General features: G+C 40.7%; 1 protein-coding gene across 1 annotated transcript in view; it reads right to left on the reverse strand.

Annotated features, from left to right (window-relative positions):
- Positions 1–2,440: 2,440 nt before the first annotated feature.
- mgat5b (alpha-1,6-mannosylglycoprotein 6-beta-N-acetylglucosaminyltransferase B) overlaps positions 2,441–18,124 on the reverse strand; it is a gene marked incomplete at both ends in the record, with an annotated part of 68,201 nt that continues 52,517 nt past the window's right edge. Inside the window, 9 exons of the mRNA XM_083976807.1 lie at positions 2,441–2,639; positions 3,438–3,709; positions 7,023–7,097; positions 9,259–9,375; positions 9,548–9,694; positions 9,882–10,037; positions 13,266–13,393; positions 14,426–14,559; positions 16,563–16,694. Of these exons, the coding sequence (XP_083832933.1) occupies positions 2,441–2,639; positions 3,438–3,709; positions 7,023–7,097; positions 9,259–9,375; positions 9,548–9,694; positions 9,882–10,037; positions 13,266–13,393; positions 14,426–14,559; positions 16,563–16,694 (1,360 nt within the window). The remainder of the gene's footprint in view (positions 2,640–3,437; positions 3,710–7,022; positions 7,098–9,258; positions 9,376–9,547; positions 9,695–9,881; positions 10,038–13,265; positions 13,394–14,425; positions 14,560–16,562; positions 16,695–18,124) is intronic.

Genomic DNA, 18,124 nt, shown 5'->3' on the forward strand with positions numbered 1-18,124 from the left:
ACTTTTACACCGGGCGCGCCGTGTCATGTCTCGGTTCCACGGAGCGTTTCAGTGACGGCCTGACGCTGCTGCATTGTTGCTGCGCTATGAGCAGACGTGGCGGCGCGCGTTAATGTCACCGTCGTGTGTGTGTGTGCTGTGAATATCGCTACATTTTTTTATTTTTTTAAGACGTTAGTTTAGGCGGCAGCTCTTTGTTGTTAAGGCGGCCGCCTTAACAGGAAAGCGCTGCGGGAAACCCTGTTATCATTTAATATCTGATTATGCTCCAGCCTCTGTGGGTACACATGGAGGAGGAGGTATAGGTGGTGGACAAATACACTACACAACTACTGCAAACTCAAACAGAATTACACATTAAAGATTGTTCATTGAGTGGGCAATGGGATACACATTTAACTTGACCTGCTTGGGGCGAGACAGATATTTAACAACCTTAAACTACTGACATGTCGAAAAAAAATAGTTCCAACATTGTCTCCCTTTTTTTTGCCGCAAGCAAGTAAATGTATTTCAGAGAAAAAAATTCAGCAGAGCATTTGATGTGAATGTGCTTATCATTATGTGACGCATGACAACTGGTGGACACTGTGCTGTGTGGTTTGAAGGAGAGTAGAGGTTTCTGGCATAAATGGCATAAAATACTTCCAATTTGTGTGGAAGGTTACAAGACCAAAGAGATAAGAACTAACTCTTTAGTTTCAAATCCAATCACAATGGAGCAGAATGACTAAATGCAATAATCAATCAATTATTTAATTCGGCGTGGTTCAGTAAACTTTACTGCTCTTCTTACTGTTTGTAATCAGTTTACAAATGTGTGGGTACATGACTATGGTCTGCAGATACACTTAAATAAAATGTAACTTATAATAATATGACACTACATCCATACCAAAACAATTTGGCAAGTGGAGAAAGTTGTGATTTTACGCTGCTACCATACATCAGTCACTGTGCAGTCACGGTCCAGCTCATCTCTTACTCTGTGTGTAGAGGGGCTGATGTCTGCCATAGTCATTCTCACCAGAAATGGTTGTGTTATTAAATAAAGTGTCCTATTCCATTCCTATCTTGAAAGCATAGGGCAAATATGGGTTTCTGTAAGGGCTTGAGTATAAACAGTGCATGAGGGTATTGTATTATTTACATCAAATATCTTTTTTATGGCTTTTCAAAATAGCTATAGCGACTTCAACCAAGATGAGTTGCTGAGAAGCTAAGGCTGGGCCTGGATGTCCGACACGCTTACAAAAGAACCTCACTGAGATTTCTGAACTAAAGATCAAAATGAACTTATAAAGAAGTGTATGAACTAAAATCAAAGTGATCACAGTGATTCACAAAAAAACAACTAATAAAATAATGGCCAACAAAAAATACGGTGACACCAGCTCACCCTCTCTCCCTCTCTCAAACAAAAGAAAAGCAACAGGTGAACATATAAAGTGCTATCCCTGTCCATAATCATGTGACCCGCCACTCAATATGATTACACAAACTAAATAATAATCAAAACAAACACCACCAAAATAACCCTCAAACTTAACTAAAAGAAAACCAAATTCATGGTTCCTACAATAGCTTTTAGTCCGTTTTCAAATAAAAGAAATAAAATAAAGATGCTGGAATCAACCCAAACACAATTGTCATCTTTTATCCAAAGAGTGCATTATAAACTAATGAGCCCAAGCCAGCACTGTTTGCATATAAATCAGTCTGAAAGAAGTAATCAGGATATTTCCCCACACTTGGCTTTGTGAAATTGACCATAAATGATTGATGATGTCTCATTCATCGAGTCCTATTTTTTAAAATGTGATGAAATATAATTCCAAAACATTTTCTATAATAAATAATGGCCACGTGTTTCCCCCCTGTATTTTATTAAACAACACTTATGTACAAATATATTCATTACAGGACATGTAAAATAGTACATCTCAGCATGGTGTAAATGGCTTTGGGTGCATCTAGTACAAATATCCACACTCCACTATGATACTTAGGTATTCACACAACCCTGCAAAACACACTTATGAAATTCAAGCATTGGCAACATTGTTTTGTTTTTTTTGTGATCCCTCTTCCCTTTTGATTGCTCATGATTTTGTTACTAAACTAACTGATCCGTCAAATGGCACATTGTCATCATGACTGTAGTGAATGTGGTCCTGATGCTGCCATGTACGTAAACCTTTAAACTGAAGCTTCAAACCCACCACCAGATTCAAAGTACAATCATGCAGTTCCCTGAGAGCTTGTTACCACCTTACCTCCTTCGGCAGACAGTCCTGGGTCAGAGGCAGAGGATTAGAGTCATTGTTTAAGCATTACAGCATGTTACTGCTTTCTCTCCTTGTCAGAGAGAAGAGTCTCCTGGGTCGGCCGGGACCTCACCAATAATTAAAGTGTCTCCGTCAACCAGCTCCTCCCGTGGTCATAGGCAGTCCCTGCACAGTGCAACCTGGCCAATACGATAGTCCCTGCAGGGGCACAGGCGGCGGTATTTGCTGCTGGAGCCGGCGCAGCTGAACAGCAGCGGCTCCTGCTGCAGGCCACATTCAGCATGTTCTGCTGAGAAGGCAGGGAAGAGGTGGTTCATCTCTGACTCCAGTCCCTCGCACTGGAAGTCCAGCCTGGAGACAAAGACAGAGGAGGAGGAGGACCCAGCTTACAACTTACTGTAACATTCATTGTTTTCAGGTTGATAGAGTATTAAGTGTAATTCCACTCACAATATGTTTAATATTAATGTTAGCAAGAGTGCCAGAGGGTACGGGTGATAATTCCACTAATATAATTGATATTAATTCTACGGTGGTGCCTCTTCAACCTCGGGGAGAGAAGGGAAATGTTACAGGGAAAGGGTGAACCTCCTGTACTTTGTGCTGATGCATAATAGGAGTGCAAATGACGCACAACACAGTGAGGAGAAAGTTAGTTAAATTCATTGTTACCTTATGATGATCATTTTTTAAGACTCCCCTGAAAAGATGATACATTTTACAAAAACACCGAATAGTGTGAACAAGAAAAAACTTCAAGTTTCCCCTTCATTTAAAGGGCCAATGTACAGTATACTATCAAAATCACAGGTATGTAATTGACTTTTCAGAATGAATTATATTCCAACATTAAAGATGAGTAAACAATCTCTACATTGGTAGACATACAATGTGTTTGTATGTATGTCATCCAAAAACATCATTATAAAAAACAGTACTTTTTAAAAAAAAAAAATCTTGTTTTCTTGTTTACTTTGCTGATACATGCTGATAAACACTAATTATACTACATTAAGAAATGAAGAGTAAACATGACTGTTTTGTTATAATGCTGTGTCAACACCAGCAAATGAAAATATTAAAAATGTGTAGGGCCAAATTAATGTGCACAGTCATTTAACAAATGATCCAAACGAGGAAACATCTTACGCGCTGAAGGCCTCCTTAATGTTGATGAAACGATAGAGGGCAGGTTCGCAGATTAGTCCTGCGCTCTGGCATGCCGTCACACACGACTGACCCTCCAGCGAAGCCAAAAGCCGCAGAGCACTGAGCGGGGGCCAGGATGAGTAGGAGCTGCCGTGGGATGCCCAGGTTAGAAAGCTGGAGTTGGGCAGGAGGATGAAGGGGCTGGGAGGGCTGCCCTGCCACGTCTTGGATGAGTTTACTGGAGGAAATGGAGCCTCTGGAGAACAAAAGTCCTGCAGGTGCCAAGATAAAATGTCCCAGATCAGTAATATTTTGAGTGTTGTATTGCAAACAATTTGACCCTGTCAAGTAAAATAAACTCTCTACTACACTACAGACCCGTGACAAAGTAGCTTAGCAGCACACAGGCTTCCCTGACAGCTAATACAAGAAGTAATAATAGAAGTGTTACGATAGAAAAGGTGCTCATCAGAACTGACAATTCCTCGACAATCTTCCGGGAGAAGTATATGAATGCAGTTATGCCACCAAGTAACAAATGAGGTTTAGAGGTAAAATTAGGCTCTGGTGAAAGCCCTGATTAGATTCCCCCTCCAGCTGGAGCTATTCATAAGACCCAGGTAATAACATTTCTCTGACATGTCCCTCTGGCCTCCAGACCCGTTTATTAAACAGGCTCCTAGTGCCCACAGGCAATAACCAGGTTTCCAATCTCTCCATCTCTGCTGCACCTCCACTCTTAAACACAGACATCATCCATGACACACACATACGCACGCACGCACGCACGCACGCACGCACGCACGCACGCACGCACGCACATACACATGCACAATGTACATACACACCTCATCAAGAAAATGGAGGGCTGGAGAGCAGCAAGGTTAGAAGATGGATAAAAACAGTAAAAATGCTATTATTTATATGTTTTTACAGTATGTGTGCATCATGTATTATTTGTAAAGGATTTACTGTATTTTGATACTATTATCATTGTTGATGTGGTGCATTACATCCGTCTTGAAACATTAAAATAAACTACAAAATTTCCTCATGGAAAGTTTGAGAGTGAGTGTCACAGGAGTTGATGCCGGTCACATATTGAACATTTGCATTAAGGAGCTGTCAACCTGTGTGTGTGTGTGGTTGCAGATACCTTTTCAATGCAAGAGATGACAGTAATGGACATTTTGAGTATATTCACTATTGGGTTCACATTGAATAAACTGGATGTTCACAACCTGACCATTTGAATAGAAGGAATCTGAATAATTTATGTGGTGATGTTGCCAGTTCAGTGCATGTGAAAACATATTATGGTCAATTATGGTCAAACTTGATGAGTTACATTAATCCAAATGTCTGTATTATCATTTACACACTGCATATAGTCCCTGTTCAATGAGCATTTGTTTTAACACCTTAGGTTTTCACTACATTAGAGGATGCATTGTGATAATAAGATCTGTTAACACCCTATAGTGAGCGGCCACAGTGTAGCTGTGTGTCTTTGACACAGGTAGACTGACTGGAAGAGCAGCCACAAACTTAACCTGCATCTCAGATAAATTACAGGAGATGTGTCACTGTTTATCAGTTGGATGCTTTATCCACAGTCACTGGGAAACTTTGAAAACTAATAATAATAGGACATTAAAAAGTGTAGAGTGTGTAAGATGCATTCTTTGTGCTGTACTGCATGTGTCATCATGCTGTCATACAATCTCAGCTGGAATGAAAGTGCATCATAACAGTGACAGTGGAAGAGGAGCTCCGTCAGTGGACAGAGGTGGTAGTCATAGCCGGAGGCTTAGAGATTCGACTGGAAAGTTGAAAAATGAGGGTGAGAAATGTGAGCGATTTGTGTAGTTAGAAACAAAATTGGAAAAGTCTGAAATGGGCGACAGGGTGCGTTAAGAAAAGGGGAAGAAAAGAAAAGGGAGGAAAGTCTGATTGGAAGTCTGACCTTGGACAAGCCAGGCTGGCAGTCACAGTCTCAGTCAGTCACGGCATGTTGAGTGTGTGTGTGTATTTCTGACAGCGGGGGAGAGATTGTGTCAAAGCAGAGCAGAGGCTAACACATTTCCCTTAACCTGCCACTGCCAGACTCTATAGCAACCATCACAACATGATAGATGTGTCAGAGGATGACAACATGTGTGAATGCACAAATACAAAAAATGTGTGTGGGGTTTGGATGTGTGTGTCTACTTTTTGTTTGGCAGTAGGACTTCTGTACCCACACTTGATTTGGTAGTATCTAGTGTAAAGTCATGTCTAAATTATTGATGACTATCAATTTCATGTGTCAAAAAAAGAAGACTGCATGTCAGCCCATTTTATGTATTAGCATTACGTTTCTCATTCATTTGTGTCCTTGAAGAGCATCACTGACTAAAATTAGTCACTGTGCTTGTCTATTATACTTGCAGCTGGTGCCTGCAAATGTTTTAATAGCTGGCCCAGGCAGTTTAGCAGAGGCACAATAAATATTGTGCCTAAGCAACCAAGAAATCCCAGAAAGGGAGCTCTCTAAATACAAGTTCAGTTTATTAATTTAACATAGATCAACTGAATGGACATGTGAATGTGAAAGGGCAGGAGACCTTGTGCCGTTGCAAAAATTCAATTACAATATGTTCCTCATCCATTAGGCTACAGGCCATTTAACCACACAGCATTTTTTGGAATTAGCAAAACGTCTCCACACACCTCACATTCTGAAATAGCGAAAACTGTCTTCACCCGGAACATCTGACCGAAAACGGCAAATGCTGAGATGATGAAGGACAAAAGATTCAAACAAACAGCAAGCTTAGAGCATCAAAAAAAGATGAGGTTAAACATGTTGATTTGAAGCAGTGTGGCGTGGACTGCATGGTGTGTATCTGTGTCAGGAGGTGGACAAATGATGACAAATGTTTTAGATGCAGCAAAACACATTCAAACCAATTCAGGCTTCAGCAAAGAGCCAATTAAACCTCTTCCCCTGTCAATAAAGAAGCCGAGACAACTTACAAAGACGACCATCCTGATGAGCGGAGGCCTCCTATTGCACTTACTGCTCTGAGACCCATCATTTATATTCTTCATGTTGTCCAAGGAACATCATTGGTTTACAAGATAATATCTCTCCATCATTTATTTCAAATAAAGTAAAGAGACAAGATGGGCTGGGGCTAGCTCGTTAGCATGCTAACTTCAAGAGGGAAAAAAAGACATGACTGAGACTATTGGCATTGCTTTCAGCAACTGGAGATAGTTGATAGCCAATAGAAAGTGAATTTCATGCTGATTTTGCAATGTTTCCTCTAGACCTGCAAGTTAACAGCAAGTTAAACTTACAAATGGCTCTTTTGAAACCCTTTGAAAAGGGCCAAAGCTGTTGAGGCACAAACTGAATAATTAATCTTGTGGTTCCAGCTCACATTTCACATCTATTCCGATGGTTGCTTCACACTACTGTACCAAAATGTCACCAACCCCAGCGGCCCCCCTTTCAACACATGCACCAACAAACAACTTCTATTATATCACTACATCAGCTGGCATGCCTCACCTGATTGGATTTGTTTTGAGACTTACCTGGTTGTGAATGTAGGCATGAACTCTTTCAAGCATCCCTTCACAGGTGTACTCATAGGGCAAGAATGGCTCCACCTGCAAGGACAGATGTGAACCCTGATGAAGATGAAGAAACAGTGAGGGTGGTGGGTGTCCACAGAACCAAGTCTTAGTAATTATAGGAACTGAGAATCTGACACTTAATCAAAGCTGACATATTCATTAGTGTAATTGTGAAAGGCTTATATCATGCCATGAGCATCACATTAAAATCAATGACCTAATACATCACAGGTGACGGGTTTGAAAATTGATTTCATTATTTTTAGTGATGACTATACCAATATGTCAAACAATGGATTAAACTGACGGCAGGGCACAGGTCCTCCTGCGCTGAAGATGATGATGTTTTTTGTGCATTCTTGGTCCTGCTCTTATCAGTGTGGTTGCTAAGGTCCGTCACTCATTGTGTAAATGTTGATGGCAGACAGTGGATTAAAATTCAGTGAGAGAACAGTGATCGATTGCATGTTCAGTTCTCTCTAGTGTCGGTTGCTAACAGATTTGTAAGAGATGTGAGAACATAGCAGCGCAGGGGGGAAGACTACTACTGCTGGTTGTGGAAAAAAGAGTGCAGGATGGTGTCTTATGAGACAGATTTATATTAATTACTGAGTTTTTAAACCTATTGTTTTTTGATGACATCAGTAATTATGAAATATATCAGGATAAGATACATTCTGTTAGGCTCCCTGATGCAGAATCCCCTCTGAATGTCTCCCGTGGTGGCTGAAGTGAGATCTCATTGTTTACTATCAGGCCACTAAAGCACAAGGGCTTTTAAACTGATAAATGGATCCTTTTAGTGTTGTGTTCCTTTTAGCACTCCCTTATTACTTTATTTCATCTGAGTTTAATGAAATGTATCTGGCACTTCATCAGCTATTCTGCAATGCAATTTGCCTTTTGGGCATCTTTATATAATAGAATCCGAGAGCGAGAGTGAGAGAAAAAAAAAGAAAACCGCTTCATAGATGGTGATTTGAATTCAGAAGCAGAAAACATTTTAAAAAGACGGTGCAGTTTATATACCAAAACCGACAGCATCCCTCCGCCTCAAAAAATATGCGAGCAACATTCATTATTTCACTTCAGCTCTGATGACATGAAATAAAACTTAATCCGCGTTGCCAAGGTGAGTTGTGCCTGGAGCAGCCATGTCCAGGAAGAGGCACACAAGCCCTGTCGGCAAGTAAGATCAAGCTGGTGTCACAAACGTTTAAGTGCGTGTGTTTCTTTGTTTCCATCATGCATTGTTACCATGGTGCCAGTAAAAACTGAGGCAACAGCATTTCAGACAGGCACAACAGTTAGTCAGTTAGGTATATTTCAGGGTCAGAAGTGTCCCTTATAATCTGTAAAAAATTTAATTAATTTATTTCACACATTAAGTTACATCAGCAGCTTTCCTTAAATTTTATGATGGAACAATTTTGTTTTACTGTATTTACAAATCCATGTAATTCCAATCAATAGTATTTAAATATCCACACTACATAGACACATAAAAAAAAATCCAACAATTTTCTCATGCATTATATTAATGAACATTAAATTAATTGATCTTTCTAAGAGGATGCTAGATACAAGGTAAAAGCTGCTCAGTCAGCCTGTGTAATCATTTGTTTTTCACCACTTCTTTAAACATTTAGTAGTGCCCTAACTGGTAACATATTTTACCTCTATCAGCAGGAAGCACAAGTTCCTATTTAACACACCTGGCAGGTAGAGGCACACATGCATCTTGGCACTGCGAGAGTCTTGGCTATGGCTCAGCGTTGTTGCGCTGACACATTGAGCACAGCGTGATTGATTAATATGATCTGCTGTAGACAAAGCTTACTGACTGTGGTGCCGGCCTCTGGAAAGCAGCCATGTAAGCCCAGGTGTGGGCATAGTTTACCTACTGAGCCGCTCAATATCTCAAGCAATTAGCAGCGCAGAGAGCAGAGAGGAAGCCAGCTAAGCATTTTGCTCTAATGTCGGATGCCATGATTAAGAGCTCTATTAAAGGCTGACGGCCTCAAAAGTAGGTCAAACCATGTGAAGTGTGAATATAAAGTGTGCAAGTGCGATTTATGCCTTTACCTAGCCCATTATGCAGCATTATAATGTGCTGCAGTAGACTTTATATTAGAATACTATGATTTTGTTGAATGGGTCGTGCTGAGTTTGGATAATAAAAAAAAGGACATACATTGATCTTCATGATTTCGCGGATGGTTGCATCAAACTCTTCAGAGCTATTGAAGTCGATGGTGATGACGCGAGGTCTGCCAATATACTGCTCTGCGTAGGGATGCTGGGAGAACACCTAAGGGAGGGATAAATGGGATACATTCTCAATTACAATAAAAGCATATCAAGTTGAGATCGAAAATTGTGTTGTTCACTTGGTTTTTATGAATGTGCGATTAAATATTGCATTGTATAAAAAAGTCAATTGCCATCATTCTTATGGCTAGGACGATGATGAGTCTATCTACCTTCCTGGAAGTGGGCTTCCCTCTGAAGAAGTTGTGATTAAGAGAGCTGTGAGGGGGATTAAACTTGGGTTGTAGAAAGATGCAGCCATTGGCTATAGCCTCCAAAGGGGCCGGACCCTCATATGGAAACCCAAATCCAATGAAAAGCTTAACAGGAATAAAAAGAGGGAAAAGAAAGGGATCATAAGTATATTCACCGAGCTGCTCATATCCAGGTCAGCACTTGCATAAGGTTTAGTTCAGTTCTTTAGAAGCAGAAAGCACTTGAATATAATTCAAAAGTCGTACGTGAAACATCTGAGCATTTTCATGAAAGCATCCGTAACGTCCCTACCTTGGCCTTTCTAAGAAGCTGCTGCAGCTCGTGCTGAGGCAGCAGACCATGGTTCTTGACAAAGGCAGGAACCTCCGGCGGACGCTGTGTGTCATAGTAAACTGTCCCGTGGATCTCCATGTAGCGCTGCAGAATGGCCAGGAACTTTTCCTTACCCTTTGGAGACACGCGGGAGAAAATGAATTAAACACTGGAAAATAACTGATTTATCATTGTAAACACTGCTACAAAGGTGGGCCATCCTCATTTGCATTCAAATTAGTATTTTCTTTACTCCTCTCTATCCCTACTGCTTAGTTTTAGTCTCTCACTGCTTCACTTTGTGTCGTATATTTCCATTGTCAAGTTTTCAACACTGTTACCCTTAACAAATGTTTTTTTTTACCTGCAGTTTGGATGCTGTTAGATGATTATGTTGCTTTGAAAACTCCCATATCTAAACACAGACCTCCATGATAAATAGATAAATAATAAATGCTGTCTATTCTAAAGCCTGTTTATGAAATTAACTTTAAGATAAATGTTGCATTCCACTGCACAGAAACTACACTATCTTTAAGAACGGCAGCTAAAATTAGTTTTTCTGTTTTGGTCTGAACTATGTTTGACCCTAAATGTTATTACATGTTTTATAAAAAATAATATAGCTACAAATAACTATGCTCTATACAGTGAATTACCAATGTCCTAAGCAGAGAAAGTCCTACTATTTTGTTCTGTATTTCTCTGTCCTTTGTTCTGGTATCTTATTCTAAGGAACATATTGTACATGCGTGTACAGTACGTGACGGCCCTCCCAATGTTTATTTAAGCACACAGACTGCCCATATAAAGGTGAGACGGGACAGTGAAGTTTTCAGGTAAAAACTACCTCCCAGAATTTCCTCCACTGAAGAAACCACTAAGTTTGTGCTTAAAAAGGCCTCCGACAAAGAAATGGATAAAGCTGGAGACCTGTCAAACAATGGCAATGCATAAAGTTTTTATCGGCTCCATCAGTAGTGTTTGTGCTGCAGCTCCCAAGTGATAAGTCTAAGGCTGAATTTCTTTCCCCATCAGGCTGTGGAGGCAACACTGCTCTGGATTTTGAGACGGTGCTGGCATTTCTTGTGCGTTATTATCCCGATGGCTACTTAATGTTGCATGTCTGTTTTCATTATTGGTAGACATGATAACATTAGCTAACTTCCTGGTGATATAATGAATTTGTTGGCACATGTTGCTTTTGCTAGCTGGCTTACTGCCACCATTGGCATGGAGCTTATAACAGCACTGCCAACATGGGCTAATGGCTACAGCTGGTTAGTGGAAGCGACAATTATTTATACAACCTTTCAACACAGTCGATCAGCTCTCCTATAGCACTTCAACAACACACACACAGTTAAATGTGGTGCACTGATTCATTACTATTACACACAACCACTCTTTGAAGGGCAGAGGGAAACATCCCGTAGGAGTTGAGGAGGGCAGGAGAGTCACTTAAGCCAGAGCAAAAAAATTGTCAATGGAAATAAGACAAGCTGATCTGATGAACCGAGTCAGCTCTTGTTAGCACCAACATCATCGTCGAGGCAACGGGCAACGATCCAACACCTGTGACGTGATGAAATCGATGTATATCCTCTGAGTAGCTGTGTGAGACACTTCGCTTGCATAATCCCACTGAGGTGAAAGTGAATTTGTTCATCTCAAAAAGTGTTGCTGGGGGAATGTCATGAATTATTTACTCACGCTATGTCTTGAAGGCATAAAGCATTTATAAATGTCATCTGAGTGTTACTCCTCGTTTTTCATCTTGGGCTATTTTAATGTCTGTGAGCAACATGGAGATGAAATCACACTTTCTGTAACTCAAAGTGACACTGCTCCCAAAAGCCTTCATTCCTGGATTCATGATAATTGCAGTGACTTATAATTATGACCACTGGAAAAATTCAAAACTTCTTTACCAAATTTAGCCATTTATATGTTCTGTCTTATGAGTTCAGGCAATTTTATATGACACTCCTCCATACTTTGTCACAGATGGTTTAAATTCTGGCTGATATTTCAAATCACGTTAAACAAGTCTGTAAGCACATATTTTGGAGGGATATTGTATATCCACATCACTGACATGAACCACTCCAGGAATGCATGGTTTGGGTTTCAGCATTTGGAGAATCGATAATGCCAGTGAAAGGCAGGTGCTCTTCCTTGATGCTGTGTGGATCCATCAATGATGCATCATGGTATCATGAATACAGAGTAGTGAAGGAAGAGAACAGAAGTGCCAAGAGGACGGAAGTGAGTTGGGAGAAGCCGATGTAGAGGAAAAGAGAGAATACGACATGAAGAATTAGTCATTTTTCCTCTCGTAGGACCTTCGTGAGCCCAAAATCTCACATGTGAATCTCAGCACAGAGGCGGCAGAAGAGTCTGCTCTCAACAAGGAGGTTTTCATTGTCTGGAGAGATCCTGACACTACTGGCAATTTTTTTTCAGACTCACAAATGTAACATCGGAGCTCAGCTTGTTTGGAGAAACAGGGGATGCTGTGCCAGTGTGCGAACAAAGCTCCAGTTAGATTCAAGTGAAGCAAACCTTGGGGGAAGCTGCAGCACACTTCAAAGTTACTGTACAGTACGACAGAGGGAAACCTTGCCAGTAGCTCGGCGGGAAAATTCACTCTAAACAAAAACCAATTGTTCCTCTACCAACAACATTTCAGCAGAGATTCCTACAGGAGAAAATGGTTCAGAAAAGAAACATTTTGTGATTGTTTCACAGCGTAGGAGGGTTATATTCAAGAGTTCTCCAAACTTAGCTTTTTTTTTTTTTTATCACATTCAATAATCCACTCAGGGACAAATCATTTGCTCTTCTCACAGAATAGAAACATACTACAAAAACTACAAGACATCTATTGACTAGGGATGCACAATAACTGTTTTTTTCCACCGATACTGATAACTGATAACTTCCTGCTTCTCATAACTGATGCCTATACTGATAAATGATATCATTTTTAATAGTTTATAAACACACCTGAGGTTAAGAAAGGCTGAGATGTAGTGAGTAAAGATCAATTTGACATTGTAGCTCTGCATCTGACTACAAACGACATCACAACTGTAATCACAATAAAAACAAGAACAGTTATGACTAAAATCAACATTTATTATTGTTTCAAATCAACTGTTTCAAACTGATTGATAATGAGGCAATGTTGGCTTATTATAATTGGCTCTAGAAATCGGCAAAAAGATGAATTATCTGACTTATCTGTGTAGTTTGCAGATAATTATTGTCTAATAGCAGGCCAATAATTATCTGTACCGATTGTTATCGTGCATCCCTAGTATTTAAAGCTGTTGCAGGGGTTTATCATGTGATACAGACCTTCCACATGCTGGCTTCTTTGCCATACACAACAGCCATGTTAACCTTGTTCCTCTGAACGTTCGGCCTCTCCGTCTCATTCAGCTCCTCTGCCACAAAACCCATGAAAGAGTTGTCTGGAGTGTGGGCTGCCAAGGACAAAAAAAGCAATTTGAAACACAACATTAAAAATTCAATTTCATATCTGGGAATAAAAAAAATGTTATTAAAAGTAGTCTTTAGAGAGATTCAGAATTCTGTGTGTTTGGAGACTAGAATAAAAAGATGGGAATAAAGTAAAACTCAGTTTCATGTTTTAGGCAATTTATAGTTGAATTCATCTGAGTTGACAAACTAAAAATGGTGCCTTTATAAATGTGATGTTAAGAAACTTCGAGTCGCATCTGCCTGCTTGACTCCATCAATAGTCAGTACAGTGCATTTGCCTCTATGTCTCCTAATTGCACAGCAACCATAAGGTGAAACAACTTTACAGGAATGAAACTTTTTGTTCCATCATCTTTGTTCTGGTTTTAACGAACACAGAATTATGGATTGCGGCTCTAATGCGTCCTGAAAGCTTTCAGCTCTCAGGCAACTAAACAGCACAGTGACTGTTAGCACACACAAAGGATCTACGACACCACCAGGGAGATGTAAAGTGGGGAGGTGAAAGAAACGGTATTTTCAGTCAATTTTCAAACCTGGGATGAAAGCTGGCATCTTTCACAGTGTCGTGCTTTGTGATAACACAAAGTATTTCGGAAACAGCGGGGTTGCCAATTGTCGCTGAATTAATTGGAGACAGCTGAAGTTTAACCCAATGTGCCGTGAACGTGCTTGTGTTTGTGTGTGGGGGGCTGCTGGTGTTCGGCCACTGTAGGCTGCTTTAGGCATCTGTGCAGGAACAGCTGTTCTGAACGAACGCTGCAGCACTGGAGCCCCAAAGCTGCGTCTGTGTCGGCCCGAGGACTTTGTAAACTCATGCAATCTGTTCGCACTCTCTGCGACATGAACTCAGATGCACACATGCCTGCATGCACGCGTTTCTGATTTAGAATCGTCTGTGAGAATTTTTGCAGACATTTAATCAAATAATTTCCCACAAGCAGATGTGCAACCTCGGGCTCAGAGATAGCAAAGTGGAAATCTGTGTTAGAGAAAAATCAAAGTCCACGTACGGAACATGGTCATGTACTGTTTGGCGTGTAAGTTCCAGTAGCCCCAGTTGGTTCTGTAGCCGTGCAGAGTGGCGTACTCCTCGTGGTTGTAAGCAGGCTCAGTGCCGAAGGTGTCAATCACTCGGATGTGGCACCTGGGACAAAAATAAGAAATAAGCTGAGCTAAAATTGGAACAAAGTTGTTTCTTGCTTTCAAATCACGACGTCTCTGCTGAATTAGTGAGACAAAAAGGGGGGAAAAAAAGTCAAAGTTTTTCACTAGAGGCAGCACGTTCATGCACAGTAAGAATTTAGTCTGCAAAATAATATGCTCACAGAGATCATAATGACAGCACAAATGACAGCCATGGAAAAACAAACAATATTATCTTCACTTTGACTTATGGGAGGTTATCACAGAGCTATAACTGTGTCTTGTTGTCAGAGTGGTTTAGAAAGCTGTCAGCCATGATGGATATCATATCCATGTCCCCTGCCAGTCTCCCCGTGGTGAGCAGGGCTCACACGGGGTCTCAAGGTGAGACAGCTGAGGTTTAAATCACAGCATTGTTTTGCAGCCATGACACCACCTGGGCTGGTCTAAGCTGGATTTGAGTCAAACACATGGATCAATATTGTTCTCTGAAATGTTAAAAGTCTCTTGCCATATGTAAGTCTCTGTGGATTGACTGAAAAATGCTTCAAATCCTCCCTGATAATGTTAAGGCAACATTGAAGGAGGGAATAGATTGCACCGCTTCGACTGCATCAGCACTTAAACATCTTGAAATACGTTTCACTGACGTCTCTCCAGATTAAACCCGGGCAGAAAAAACAGGGGTGTAACATTTAGTTTACGAGGAGCAGCAAGAGTAAAAGATGTGAAGCAAACCAGCACCGAAATCAGCAGTGAATATTCTCACTCTCAAGAAAATCCACTAATGTAATCTAACCTGAGGAGATTTATCAACGCCCTGCATCTCTAATCAGCATCAGAGCTGGCAAGGAAATTAAAGTACTGGCCTGTCACACTTTGACAGCTGAGGAGTGCTGGTCGATCAGCTGACCTTGGACTGATGCTGATTGGAATCAGCGGAGGCTTTTTGCCGCTGCCCTGCCGGGGGCCTCATTTTAAAGAATTAAAATGCAGGAGAATCAGGATGAATTATTGTGAAATGTGTGCGCCTGCTGCTCGGCCATTTAACAAGTGTAACACGCTTCTCTAACAGTGAGCTACACACTGCAATACAGCTACACCATGTAACACTACGCCGCATCGATTACCATTATTTTCACACTGCTATAACTTAAAGATTTGTTTCTTTGATGTTTACTCTTCAATATATGTATAGCATTACTGCAATTTACTGGAATTATAATTGCAATGATTAATACCTGAATTGCCCCAAGGGGATGAATAAAGTTTATATTGATCTATCTAATAATTTAGATTTTGATTTCCTGTGCTGTGACTGTCACAGTTCTACTCATAAACACTACTGACTGTATTTACTTACTAATTTATTTTATATACCTTGAAGATGTTGTTTCTTTGCCTTTTAGTTTATTATACGTTTCCCTCACAGGGTTGTAGTTTGCATTTAAATGTGTTTGCATTCTATTTTCTTTGATTGGGAAAAAAAGAAGAAAAAAGAGAGATTTCCATACTGTGACTGTTGCAGTTCTGCTCATATGGAACAAAAGACAAAAACTTTTACTGAGAACGGCACCTATAACCACTCAGACTGGTGAAATGTGTTTCTCTGTCTGGGCAATTTGCAAATAAATGAGCTGTGTTTCACTCTCATACATATAACTATACACTTATATGTGTATATGGCAACACATTCATTTCAAGTAAATTACCCATTTCCCTATGTGATGCATATAAATAACAGTTTGTGGCTCAGGGTAAAAGGAAGTGACATCAGCCCAGACGTCTGCACCTGGTTCATTGATCAGTGTTTATAGTGGCTAAATTAGCAGCCCACTGTCTACCAGCCTATAACGCTGGCAAATCAATAAGCCAATAGTGAAGTATTTCATCAGACAGGCAATTGGTGGTTACCAAAATGGCTACATCAAACAATGGAGCTTGTTAAACTAACAGAAACAACTGTGCAAAGACAGAGAGTAAGACATAGAGAGAGAGACTGACTTGTGCTTCCTCAGTGACAGACCCATGAGCTGCTTCATCTGCTGCAGGCCATGGTAGTCGGTGTAGATGAGGTCAAAGGGCACAGGTCCCGACACAGGGCAGCTTCCTCTTCCTGGTGGGACCCCCAAAAACCTGCGTACAAAAGGTTAGATGTGCTTTAAATATTATTGGGGAGCTGGGGCGGAAAATGTGCACAGTGGAATAAAAACACTGAGTGTAGTCTTACAGAAGAGAAGGAGAACTCAAAAGAAAAGAAAAAGCAAATGTCACTGAGAGAGATTTTCACTGGCCAAGTAGAAAAAGAAAATATCTGTGCAAAATTGAAACAGTCCAGGGACACTCAAGTCTAATGTGTCAGATGCTTGAACAGAATCTCAATTAAGGCACATTAAGTCCACTTGCTTTGAGTCCCACAGCTTTTCAGTGATATGAATGAGGCTGCAGTCAACCAACAGTCACAGATAAACAGTGATGGGAATAACGTTGTATTGGTATTAACGCTGTTACTAATAGTGCTACTTTTTTCAGTAATGAGTAATCAAAAAAGTTACTGTTTCCCTATTACAACGCTGTTACCGTTACTGACAATAAAATACGCCATTACCTGGCTATACTTGAAGGTTCTTCTCCCCCGCCTCTCCTCTCCTCTCACACATTTTGAACTGCCATTATCTGTTGCACCTGGTATTTTGGCCTTGGTGTCTCGCACTCTCTGTGTTTCCACAGATCTCTCCAGAGCTCCATCCCACTGCACACACTTGAACCACCTGCGTCGCCTCCTTTCCCCCTGCTGTTAAACCAGCCTGCCATCCCTGCCCATGAACCAGTCTGCCATCCATTACTCCCATTAAGCTGTCCTGCTCTCCCTGCCTTTCCTACCCATCATCATCATTGTAAACTGTTTTCTTGTCTGTATTCAACATCTATTGCATGTCTGCCCGTCCTGGGTGAGGTTTCTCCAACTTTTTCCCTGTTAAAAGGGTTTTCTTCTGAGTTTTTCATCAGTCGAAGTGAGGATCTAAGGGCAGAGGATGTTGTTATGATGTTGTGTAAAGCCCTTTGAGACAAACTGTAAAAATGGGCTATACAAACAAAATTGCCTTGCCTTGCCTTTTTTTCTTTGGTGAGGGCAGCTGATGTGAAAGGGAGGGTGAGACAACCACATAATAGGTGATGAAGATTGGCTTAGGTACAATAAGATTTCATCATAAACCAATCAGAGGCAGAGTGTATGTGTGTGTGGGGGGGGGTCTGTTCACAAACACACAAGCTCAGCAGCAACTACACTTCAGTATCAAGAGGAGTTACAGCGATGACAACGTGATGAGTTCACAGAGTTCAAAGGTAGCTTTCTCAAACTGTAGGTACAAGCATTATTTTTCCTTCGTTGAGGTGAAAGAAAAAAATGTGTTTGTAACATGCAGTTTATGCCCAGGACGAAAGTGGGGGGAAAGTAATTTGACATATTTGAGCATTACAAAAAAGTACTGCAAGGCAAGAGTTACTTTTCCTGGTAATTCGTTACTTTCATAATGTAGTAACTCAGTTACTTTTTGGGGAAA

This window comes from Trachurus trachurus (genome assembly GCF_905171665.1).
Source record: "Trachurus trachurus genome assembly, chromosome: 8".
Lineage (NCBI taxonomy): Eukaryota > Metazoa > Chordata > Actinopteri > Carangiformes > Carangidae > Trachurus > Trachurus trachurus.